Source organism: Panthera pardus, unplaced genomic scaffold (assembly GCF_024362965.1).
Source record: "Panthera pardus isolate Hobbes unplaced genomic scaffold, ASM2436296v1 HiC_scaffold_16, whole genome shotgun sequence".
Taxonomy (NCBI): Eukaryota; Metazoa; Chordata; class Mammalia; order Carnivora; family Felidae; genus Panthera; species Panthera pardus.
In genome coordinates, this window is record NW_026526721.1 from 125,541,606 (window position 1) to 125,553,992 (window position 12,387).

At 35.5% G+C, this 12,387-nt stretch overlaps 1 protein-coding gene and 1 non-coding gene across 3 annotated transcripts in view; one reads left to right on the forward strand and one right to left on the reverse strand.

Moving 5' to 3' along the window:
- STAG1 (stromal antigen 1) overlaps positions 1–12,387 on the forward strand; it is a 403,080-nt gene that overhangs the window by 165,282 nt on the left and 225,411 nt on the right. For both annotated transcript variants that reach the window (XM_019437287.2, XM_019437295.2), the window contains one exon: positions 6,019–6,115. In XM_019437287.2, the coding sequence (XP_019292832.1) occupies positions 6,019–6,115 (97 nt within the window). The remainder of the gene's footprint in view (positions 1–6,018; positions 6,116–12,387) is intronic.
- On the reverse strand, positions 1,173–1,279 carry LOC128777446 (U6 spliceosomal RNA). The gene has a single exon (XR_008422706.1). It is a non-coding gene; the product is annotated as a U6 spliceosomal RNA (small nuclear RNA).

A 12,387-nucleotide genomic window follows, 5' to 3' on the forward strand; every position in this document is an offset into this window, starting at 1 on the left:
ATTACTTTAAATGTAAATGATAAATTTGCCAATCAAAAGACAAGGAGTGGCTGAATGGATTAAAAAAAAAAAAAAGACCCATCTACTTGTTGCTGTAAGAGACTTACCTTAGATACAAGGACACACAGGGCCACAAATCAAAGGGATGGAAAAAGGTATCCCATGCTAATGGAAACTAAAAGAAAGGTGGATTAGCTATAACTATACCTGCGAAAATGGATTTTATAATAAAGATTATAATAAGAGACATTGAGTCATGTTACATAATGATGAAGGAGTTAATCCAGTAAGAAGATATAGCATTTGTAAATATTTGTGCCCCCAACATAGAAACACCTAAAGATGTAAAGAAAATATTAAGAAACCTAAAGGGAGAAATGTTCAGCAATACAGTATTAGTGGGGGCTTTCATACTCCACTTATATCAATTCACAAATTATTTATACAGAAAATCAATAAGGAAACCTTAAATGACAGGTTAGACCAAATGGTCCTAACAGATTTGCAGGACATTATGTCTGAAAGAACAGAGTACACATTCTTCTCAAGTCACATAGAACTATTTTCCAAGATCATATGTTAGTCCAGAAAACAAGTCTTAATAAGAATCAAAATTATACCAAGTATATATTTTATGTCCACAGTAGTGTGAATTACTAGAAATTAGTTACACAAAACTGGAAAATTCATAAATATGTGGAGATTAAACAACATGCTATTGAACAGATGTGTCAAAAAGAAATCAAAGAGAACTTAAAAAATAATTTGACCCATTATTTTTTAAAATCAGCTTTCTACATTTTCCTTCTCTCATTTCTCTTTGGGACTCCAGTGATGCGTATGTTATTTCTTTTGTCAGTATGCCATAATTCCCATAAGCTTTCTTCATTCCTTTTCATTGTTCTCTTTGCTCCTGCATTTAGATAATTCTACTTGATCTGTGTTGTAGCTTACTGATTTTCCCTTTAGCTTATTCAAGCTCACTGTTGAAACTGTCTATTGAATTCTTCATTATAGTCATTGTATTCTTCAGGTCTAGAATTTCTGTTCTGTGCTTTCTTACGTTTTCTTTCTTTGTTGAACTTCTCATTTTGTTATATATTTTTTTCTGATATTATTGATTGCTTATCTGTGTTCTCTTGTAGCTCTCTGACTAGCTATAGAATTTTTTTTTTAATATGGAACGTGTTATGAGTTTGCATGTCATCCTTGCACAAGGGCCATGCTAATCTTTTCTGTATCGTTCCAGTTTTAGTGTATGTGCTGCAGCAGTGAGCATGAGAAACTGTTTTGAGTTCTTTATTCAGCATTTTCTGGATATGCATTTTTTTGGGCCAGTTACTAGAGGTATACGGTATTCCTTTGGTGGAGACATATTTCCCTGATTCTTCATAATCATGAAGAATCATGTTTTCATGTCTATGTATTTGAAAAAGCAGTTACCTCTTCCAGACGAAAGAGGGATTTCCATATGGGGAACCTTTCACCTTTGTGTGAAGGCACACTTAATCATGCACTGACCCTGGGTCTAGTGTTGTAGGGTGAGAAATGTGGCGTATGGTGGCACTGGGTTCAGGAAGGCATGATGTCTTTCATGCTCAGGCCACCAGGTTCCTCTGCATTGAACCGATTGATCTTTGGTGAGCACTGTGAAAGATCTGCAGTGCCTGTGAGAGCTGTTGGGGTCCTAAGCAACACTTCCAGGTTTGGTAGCTAGGGACCAAAGCAGGCAGTGGTGGTAGCCAGAGCCAGTGGTGTGCACACACTGAGCTGTGGTGGGCAGCTTCAGGTATCTATATGGTGGAGGAGACCTGTCTCAGACACAGTTTTAGTGGTGAGTATCAGTGCAGGTAGCAAGGCCTAAAGCCAGTTATGGGCTCCCTGGCAACTATGGACCCTGGTTGACAATGCCCCTCCTGTGGTTGCACACTCTCCCTCCAGGCATGCACTCTGCAGTGGAGACCGTGGAAGGGAGCTTGAGTGAGGGAGTATAGATATGCAGCCTGGAGGAGCTAGGTACAGGTGGGCAAGGTGGTACTGGACAGTGACAGAAGGCAGGACCTGATATGAGCTGCAGGGTTTCATGGCTTTCTGTATATTCACCAGTGGCTGTATGTTTCCCCCACCTTGTGCGTGCATGCTGCAGTGCAGGTCAGTGATGGGTGTTAGGACAGTGGTGCACATAGAGGGGCTAGCTCTGAGCATGGGCAACAGTGTTCAGAGATGGGGGGTGCACTAGGCTGGTGTCTTATACTCATCTAGCTGTAGAAGCTTAAGTTGGCTGCATGTGCAGCCCCTTGGCTCCTGTGTGTCTGAGGAAGGACTTAGGTGACTGGCTTCTTCTACTTATGCAGCCATAGAAATCCTGCATGGCTGTGGTACAGATCTGGTGGTGGCAGGGGAAGGTTTCAGAAAAGGACTCATGCAACTGGTTTCAGCTAACAAAACTACCCAAGGGTGGAAAGCTGGCAATATCTGTGGGAGTCCACAGTGGCTGTGCTAGCCTTTGGCTTTGTCACTTGTGAAATATACTGAGTTTGTCTGCAGAGCAGGTCTCTGTGAACCATGATGTCTCCTGGTGCTTGTCTGCTATTAATAGCTTCTGCTTTTATTCATTGTTCCTAGCTGGCTCAGTACATCTATGAGAGAGTGAGGCAAGAATCTGAAGCAGGCTCCAGGCTCTGAGCTGTCAGCACAGAATCTGATGTGAGGCTTGAACTCATGAGCCATGAGATCATGATCTAAGCTGAAGTTGGACGCTTAACCGACTGAGCCACTCAGGTGGCTGGGAAATTTCTTCTGAGCATTTTGAACTGTGTTAGGTTGGGGGATGGGATTGTGCAGGCAAGATGAAGTTGCCTTCCTTCTCTTCTGTGATTATTTTAACTTATTGTTAAAACATTCTGTGTGGACTCTAGTGGTCTCCTGGGACTGTTTGTGTATTGCTGTCCAGTTGTTGATCTTTGTGGGATCATAGGGAAGGAAGCTAGGTTTTTTTGCCAACTGATGGGCGGTTTTTTTTCTTTCAGCACTTTAAATATGTCTTTCCTTAATCCCCTGGCTTTCATTCTTTTTGATGAGATGTGTACCATATTCTTATCCTTTGGTCCCCTTATCCTTACCCTATGGCTACTTAAAATTTTTTTCTCTATTGAAGATTCCCATAATTTAATTTTGATGTGCCTTATATAAGTTTTCTGTTTTATCCTGTCTCACAGGCCAAGGCCTTATATATTATGAAATACTGTATAATCCACTCACCTGTGCCCATACTTGGCAGTGCCTCTAACAATCACCAGTGTCTGCCAATCCAAGAAGGATTTATCTCTCTGGAGTTCAGTTCTTTAGATTCTTTTGCCTTCACCCCACTCTTTTAAAAGGTGTAGTTTTTGTCCTTTAAGATGAATAACCAATTACACAAGAATCATTTATTAAATTTACCACCTTTTCCCTCAAAAACTTAAGTATCCCCTTTGTCACAGCTTAAATTCTATATATAATATACCTGGATTTATTTCTGCACTCTATTTTCTTATATTACTTTTCTAGTTCTGTGTTATTTTCAGTCTATATTGTTTTCAGTGTCTTTGTGTTAAATTTTGATATTTATGCAATTCCCTGTTCACTAGTTTTATTCAGAATGTTTCTGGGCTCCTCACATATAACTGGTGGGATTATAAATTGACACTTTCACTTTGGGAATTGAAGAAAATGTACTCACCATCTTCAGAGTGTTTTCACAATGCTGGGCCCCATGTAGAAGTGGAGAAATGGTTCCTCTTTAGCTTTGTGCCATACTTCCTTACTTTGTTCAGAAAGCATTTCTGCTTGGGTCATCAATTTAAAAATCACTTGACCTGCTTTATCCATTCTTTGTCTTCACCACCATTCTTAGTCAGTCATGTCCTTGACACATTATTCTGCCGAGCTTAACTTTCAACAGATACTATGATATCCTTTCTTTTTTTTGTTTTTTTTTAACCCTCTTCTACAACCATGTATTCTTTCTAATTTTCTGCTTACTTTTAAAGTAAATCCTCCCAGACATCAATGTGAAGAAATAGAGATACCTAGTGTTCATGAGCAGTTTTAAAAAGTTCTCTCTTTTCACATGGAAGAAGGGAATGTGGTTGCTCTTCACTAGAAGAGGTTGTTAAAGGAGGTATGTGCTCAATCAGAATGGTTAAATTAATAGGACTGATAATACATAGTATTGATGAGGATGTGGAACACCCAGTCTCATACATTGGCAGATCTCATAGATTGTTGGTGGATGTATAATTTAATACACCTGTTTTAGAACATTGGCATTGTCTATTAAGTATCTACATACATGTGTTCCATGTTAATAGTTTGGCTACTGGGTATATATACAACAGAAACAAGGGTTGATGTCCATCAAAATATGTGTACAGTCATATTTACAGCAATTTTATTCATGATAGCTTTAAAATGGAAAGAGCAGTCATGTCCTTTACCAGTTCAATGGGTAATAAATTGTGGTATGTTAAATAATCAGATGCTATCTGGAAATTCAAAAAAAAGGAAGTAGTGGTACACATAACAGCTGATACAACTTTGATTGAAAGAAGTCAGATATAAAAGATAATACTATTTATATGAGTTTCAAAAACATGTCCACTGTTAAGGAATAGTGGTTAAACCCTCTGGGCTTGGAATGGTTACTGATTAGAAGAGAGCATTAGGGAGCCATTTCAGTTTTGGAAAGGCTTTATATTTTCATACTGGTTATGATTACACAGATGTGTATATATTTGTAAAATTTCATCAAGGTGTAACTTAAGTTTCCTATATCTTACCGTGTATAACTGTACTTACATACAAAAGTAAAAATTGATTTTAAAAGTATTTAAAAATTATTTTCATAGATTTTCTGTAATATCCTTCCTCCACCCAAACAAACCTCAAACAATGTAGCCTACAAGTAGGCTGCATGGAATCACATTAAATTGGCTAACAATCTGGAAAGACTTTATTGATAGAACTCGAAGCGTTTTTTTAATTTTAACCCAATACATAAAACTTATTTAGGTGATTTTCTATATCCTCTAGTTTTTATAATTTTCCTCATCAACATACCTTTCTTGAATTTATAATTAGGTAACTAGTTGTGAACAGATTGCTCATCCATTTATGTTTCTTATACATTTGCAATATCTAAAAGTTATTTTGTACATTTATCTTTTGTTATCTGTCTTAACCAATTTTTTTCCGGTATGAATCTTTTGAGTCCCTTTACTAGAGACTATTAGGTATTTTTTTCAACTTTTGGAAAGGGAGAATTCTCTTTATCATTTAACTCATTTTTGGTTTTACTAAAAACTTAAAACCTGTGTCAAATAATTAAGGATACATCCTTGCCTTGTTCCATTTTGAGTTGAAATGTCTTGAGCATTTCAACAATAAATATATTTTAGTCTTTGTATCTTGTTTGTATATATTTCATCTAACTTTACTTTTTCTGGAAGTTGTTTATTAATCTTGGCTGTACTTTTTTGTCACATACCATTTTGAGATCTAGTAATTTCATTTAATTTTTTCTCCTTTATAATTGAATTATTTGATTTCCTAATATTAACTCATTTTTTCATTCCTGACAAAAATGCATTTTATATATGGTGTGTATTCTTTTTATGCACTACTAATGAAATAGATTTTTTGATATATGAACAGTTTCTATGTGTAAGTGTATTTAGTTTAGCTTTTGTATTTTCACAATGTGGTTTGAATATTAGTATCTATAGTTGCTTAATAATTATTAAACTAGTCAGTTTTGTATTGTGTTCCAGTTTAAACAAGTTTTTGAAACCTAGTAACTCATCTTTTAATTTTCTTGAAAAATAAAGGAATCTTTACTTTTATTTGGCTACAGAGAAATGATTTCGGGTAAGTATTTTAAATAGACCACACACAGATAAAATCACAAACTTTAAAAAATTTATTGGTTGTAATACCAATTTTTTTGAGTTTTCATTTTTATGTATTTTTTTCCTACAGTCTGTGGTGGATGACTGGATTGAATCATATAAACAAGACAGGGACATCGCACTTCTGGATTTGATCAACTTTTTTATCCAGTGTTCAGGATGTCGAGGTACATAATGATGGAATAAATAATGTACATTGAGTCTGTCAGTCCAGCAGTGTCAAATTATTTCACCTTTCATTCATTATATATAATCCATCCTAGTACAATGTGCTGAGCTTTTTCTCATAAAGAAAATTATTGTTATTTAAAGCTGTTTCATTTTTTTTTTGGTTCAGTTTTGCTACGAAAGAACAGATCTATAAAATTTTATGAAATTTTCAAGGAAATCTAAAATTCATTTGAAGAATTTGAATTGACTTTTTATATCATAAGTTTTTATAATTAATATTTACTGATTGATAGTATTTCTGTTTGTGCTTCGTATTAGGAATTTTGGTAGTTCCTAGTATTCATTATTTTGTTTTCTTGTCAGTATGTATATTGGTCCTCATTGCATAGATTAAGTACGTGGACCTTAAATAATTTGCTTAAGGTAACATAAGCACCAGAATCTGGTTTCTTAAGTTTATCATCTGTTTGATATCTATAGATAGTTTTTTAAAATAATGTAATTTTATTTTTATCATATTGATAACTGATATTTTTCTTCTCAAGAATAGATAAATCCTAACAGATTATGCTGTGTTACATGAGAGGGGGGATTGGGAATCAGCATTCTTTGCTTTCCAGTGCAGAAAGTACAGTGATCTTTTATTGAGATCACTGATTCAGTTGATTTCTTGAAGACTTTATTTTTGTTTGTCACTCACAGTATTGACACAAGTTGTTTATCAAATATTTACAGAACACCTCTATCTTGTACTAAGCAGTGTTCCAGAATATACCTAATGTTATGAAGATAGTCTCTGCCCCAGTCAGTATTAGAGTATGTATAGTTTTCAAAGGAGGCTTTATTATAAGGAACAAAGAGGGAAATTATTCCAGTAGTTAGTATAAAGTGCTCAGTGCCACCTAAAGAGTAATAACACTGGTTACTATTTAATGACAATTTAATGTGTCATGCTCTGTGCTTTACATACATTAACTCATTTAATATATTGGTTAACAGTTCTGTCAGGCAGGTATGATTTTATAGAAATTTTTGGACATCATACAGTTAGTTTAAGTGCCAAACTCAAGTTTCGGAGTCAGGCTTGTCTCAATCTGGAGTCTGTGTCCCTAAGGACAGGATACTGTGGGAATACCAAGGAAGGGCTTCTGATCTAGCCTAGGCTTTGTATCTCTATGTATGTGTGAATGTGGGAGTATTTGTAAGATATGTGCATCTTAGAGGAAAATCTCTGTGGTGAGACTGAGACTGTGTAAAAGAAAGTTAAGAGGGCCAAGAAAGGCCAAAGTTAACAGATTGGGTATAAATGCCTCAAGACAAGAAAGCAGGGTACTCTTTTGGACATAGAGTTTGAACCTGAATCTTAGAGCATTGAAATTGATGAAGAGTGGCAGGAGATTATGCTGTTGGGAGGGAAAAGACTGTTAATTTTGCAGTCTTAAAATTGGTAAGTCAAAGCACGAGTGACATACTTTAAGTGAACTATCTAATCTATGTAAGTGTTCTGTTGGATTGTTTTGATTTAAAAATTTATTTATTTTGAGAGATCAAGAGAGCATGGGTGGGGGAGGGGCAGAGAGAGAGGAAGAGAGAGAATCCCAAGCAGGCTCCGTGCTCAGCACAGAGCCAGATGTGGGGCTGAGTCTCACCACTGCAAGATCATGACCTGAGCTGAAATCAAGAAGTGGTCGATTAACTTACTGAGCCACCCAGGCACGCTGGTTTCGGTTTTGGTTTTAAAACAGTTGGTAGTCTCTGAATTTTTTCCTTTTGTAATTCCCAGGAATCAAAAAACCAAAAAGCTTTAAAAGATATGAAGCAAAAAGTCTTTACCATTTCCTGCCTTCCCATCTACTCCAGAGTTAACTGCTTTTAACTATTTTGTTGTATATCATCTGTCTGCCTGTCTGTCTGCATTATTTATCTAATTTCCATACATGTAAGTAGGAATATATATTCTTTCCTTCCCCACTACTCTTACACAAAGGATAGTGGTATATTGGGAGCTTTTTCAATCCAGGATCATAGCACTCCTTTGTGTGTATGTATGATAATTTAGTTTAACTGGTCTTCTATTAACAGGCCTTTCATCATTTGTAGTCTTCTTCTATTACAAACAGTACTGTAATGAGTTATGTTGTGTATACCTTATTTGCTCTTTGTGGAAGGATGTCTGTGGGAAAATATATTTGTAAATTTTGTTCGATATTGCCAAACTCCTGCTCTAAGATTGTACCCATTTTTATTCCCATTAGTAATATATGAGAATGTTTGTTTCTTTTCAGTTTTTTCAACAAAGTGTTCTTATCAAATTTTGGAGTTGGTCTTATAAATGATTGAAAAATGATGTACCAGTGTGATTTTTTTTAATTGAGTTGAAATTCACTTAATATACAATCAACCATTTTGTTGATCTATCTAGTTATTTATTTTTATTCTTATAATTAACCATTTAATGAAAAAAATTTTTTTAAGCTTATTTACTTATTTTGAGAGAGAGAGGCAGAGAAAGAAGGAGAGATGGAGAATCCCAAGCAGGCTCTGCAATCAGCACAGAGCCTGATGCAGGGGTAGAACTCCTGCATGACCTGAGCCAAAACCAAGAGTCAGACGCTTAACCGACTGAGACACCTGGGGGCACCACAATTAACCATCTTAAATTGTACAGTTCAGTAGCTTTTAGCATGTTTACAATGTTGAACTACTTCTCTCTAGTATTGCAACATTTTCATCACTCTCTAGTATTGCAGGGGGATACTTCATATTCATTAAGTAATCATTCCCCATTCATCTGTCCTCCCTCCTTTAATGCTTGGCAAATACTAATCTGTTTTCTGTTCCTGTAGATTTGACTGTTTGGGTCATTTTATATTAAAGTAGTTGTCCAATATATGACCTCTTGTGTCTGATTTCTTTCACTTAGCCATAATGCCTTCGAGGTTTATCGAGGTAGTCGCATGTATCTATAATTCATTCCTTTTTATGACTGAATAACTTGGTAGTGTAGATCACAATTTTTTAATTTATCTGTGGGTGGACATTTGGGTTATTTCTACCATTTGGTTATTATGAATGCTACTCCTATAAACATTTATGAACAAATTCTGTTTGAGTACTTGGGGGTTGCCAGATCATATGGTGATTCTGCTTTTTCTTTTTAGGGAACCATCAAATTATTTTCTACAGCAACTACATTTTATATTCCTCAAAAAAATGTATGAAAACTCTTATTTCTGCACATCCTCTCCATACTGTTTTCCTTAGTGGCAGCGCTAGTTTACATTCCCACCAAGAGTGTACTAGGATTCCCTTTTCTCTGCTTCCTCGCCAACTCTTGGTATTTTCTAATTTTTAAATTTTAACTGTCCTAGTGGGTGTGACGTGGTATCTCATTGGTATCTCATCAATGATCTTGAACATATTTTCATGTGCTTTTTGGCCATTATATGTCTTCTTTAAAGAAATGTGTTTTCAAGCCCTGTGTTCATTTCTAACTTAGATGGTTTCTTTTTTGTTGTGCATTGTAAGAGTTCTGTATATATTCTGAATACTAAACCCTTATCGGATATATAACTTGGAACAATTTCCTTCCCATTCTGTAGCTTGTCTTTTCACTTTCTGAAGGCTGTCCTTTCATACTTAAAACATTTAAATTTTACTTTAGTTCATTTTATCTATTATTTATTTTTACTCATGCTTGTAATGTCAAATCTGAGAGTCCATTGCTAAATAAAAGGGCATGAAGATTTATCCCTATATATTTTTCAAATACAGACAGTCCCCAACTTATTATGGTTCAACTTGTGATTTTTTAACTTTATGATGGTGTAAAATAATATGTATTTAATAGAAACTGTACTTTGAATTTTTAATTTTGACCTTTTTCTTGCCTTAGAGATACATGATAGGATACTCTCTCCTGATCCTGAGCAGAAACAGTGACCCACACCTCCCAGTTAGCCCCACAATAATGAGGGTAAACAACCAATACACTTACAGCCATTCTTTACCTCTACAATCATTCTGCTTTTCACTTTCTGTACAGTATTCAATAAATTACATGGGAAATTCAACACTATATTATAAAATAGGCTTTGTCTTAGGTGATTTTGCCCGTCTGTAGGCTAATGAAGTGTTCTGAGCACATTTAAGGTAGGCTGTGATATTTAGTGGTTTGGATATAGTAAGTACATTATTGACTTAATAGTTTCAACTTACATATGATGAGTTTATCTGGATGTAACCCCATAATAAGTGAAGGAAGATCTTTGGTTTTATAATTTGAGCCTTTTAATTAGGTTGTTGATCTTGGCTAATTTTTTATATGGATGGTTTTAATTTGTATTTCTCATCTGAGTGAGGCTTGAGAGCTATTTCTATTACTTTTTCTTTGAATTTTCTGTTTCTGTCCTTTGCCAATTTTCTTTTCTGGTGTCCTCTTAGTTTCTGGAGAGGCATCTTAAAAAATGGATTTTAAAATATTTTGGTATGAGTCACAGAACAATCTTTTCTCATTTCTAAATGTTTATTTTTTAACCTTTTTTAGTTTATTTTGAGAGAGAGAGAGCTTGCACGCGTGTGAGCAGGAAATGGACAGAGAGAGAGGGGGAGAGAGAATCCCAAGCAGGCTCTGCAGTGTCAGCATGGAGCCTGACACAGGGCTTGAACTCACAAAATGTGAGATCTTGACCTGAGCCTAAACTAAGAGTCAGATGCTTAACCGACTAAGCCACCCAGGTGCTTCCTTAAATGTTTATTTTTGAGAGAGAGTGAGAGCATGTGTGTGTACACTTGCACGAGCAGGGGAGAGGCAGAGACAGGGGAAAGAGAGAATCTCAAGCAGGCTCTGCTCTGTCAGTGCAGAGCCTAGTGTGGGGCTCAATCCCTCAAACTGTGAGATACGACCTAAACCTAAATCAAGTCAAATACGTAACTGACTGGGCCACCCAGGTGCCCCTAGGAAGATCTTTTCTTGTTGTGATTAACCAAGAAAGCACACTGTTTTCGCATCAGTGGAATATAATAAAAATCCAGAAATATACCCAAGTACTAATGAAATTTTAGTAAGCATATCTGAAAACATATGAAAGAAGAGAATGGCAAATTACATCTACACTGAGATGTTATTTTTCACCTCTCAGGTTGGTAACTTTAAAAATTCCAATGACGTTTTGGTTAGGCTGTTAGAAAACAGTCACTGTTATACTGCTTCCTGGAATAAAAATTGATACATCTCTGATAGAAAGAGATTTGGCAATATCTATCAAAACTACATTTGTTTTTTATCCAGCCACCCTACTAATGTAAATTTGCCATGAAGATATAACTCTAGAATTAAGAAAATAAATGCACAGGGTTACTCAATACATTATTATTTGTCCTTTCAAAATATTGGAAACAACCTAAATGCTCATATATAGGAGAGTGACTAAGTAAATTGTCAAAAAGAATGACGAAGATCTCTGGACTGATGCAGGGAGACTCTCAGGATACATTTTTAAGGATGAAATACGAAGTGCCAAAGAGTGTCTAAAGAATGCAACTTTCTTGGGAAGGGAAAAATGGAATATAAATGTGTATCTTTTCTTTTGAGCAAAAAGAAACAGAGGAAAGGCAAAAAAGAATATTGACTGGCTACCTGCAGGGTGTGTGTATATATATAGATGAAGTGGAAAGCTTAGAGGGAATTGGGGTGAAAGGATGATACTTAAATTTGAAATCCCTTCTTTTAAATTGAAGTGTAGTTGACATATAATATTGTACTAGTTTCAGGTATAACAACACAATGGCTTCACATTTACATACATTATGCACTGTTCACGTCAATAAGTATAGTTCCCATCTCTCACCTATACAAAGTTATTACAATATTATTGACTATATTTTCTATGCTGTACTTTACATTCCTGTGGCTTATTTTATAACTGGAAATTTTTATCTGTTAATCCCCTTCACCTGTTTCACCCATTCCCCCACTTCCTTCCTCCACCCCTCTGGCAACCATCAGTTCTCTGTATTTGTGAGGCTATTTCTATTTTCTTTGTTCATTTGATAAGTTTTTTAGGCTCCACGTATATGTGAAAATGTGGTATCTCTCTTTGACTTGTTTCATATAACATTATACCCTCTAGGTCTATCCCTGTCATAATGGATTTCCATCCATTTACCATGCTGATGGTAAAATTTCATTCTTTTTTATGGCTGAGTAATATTCTATTGCACGTGTGTACATACACACATTTTTTTCTTTATCCATTCATCTATCGAT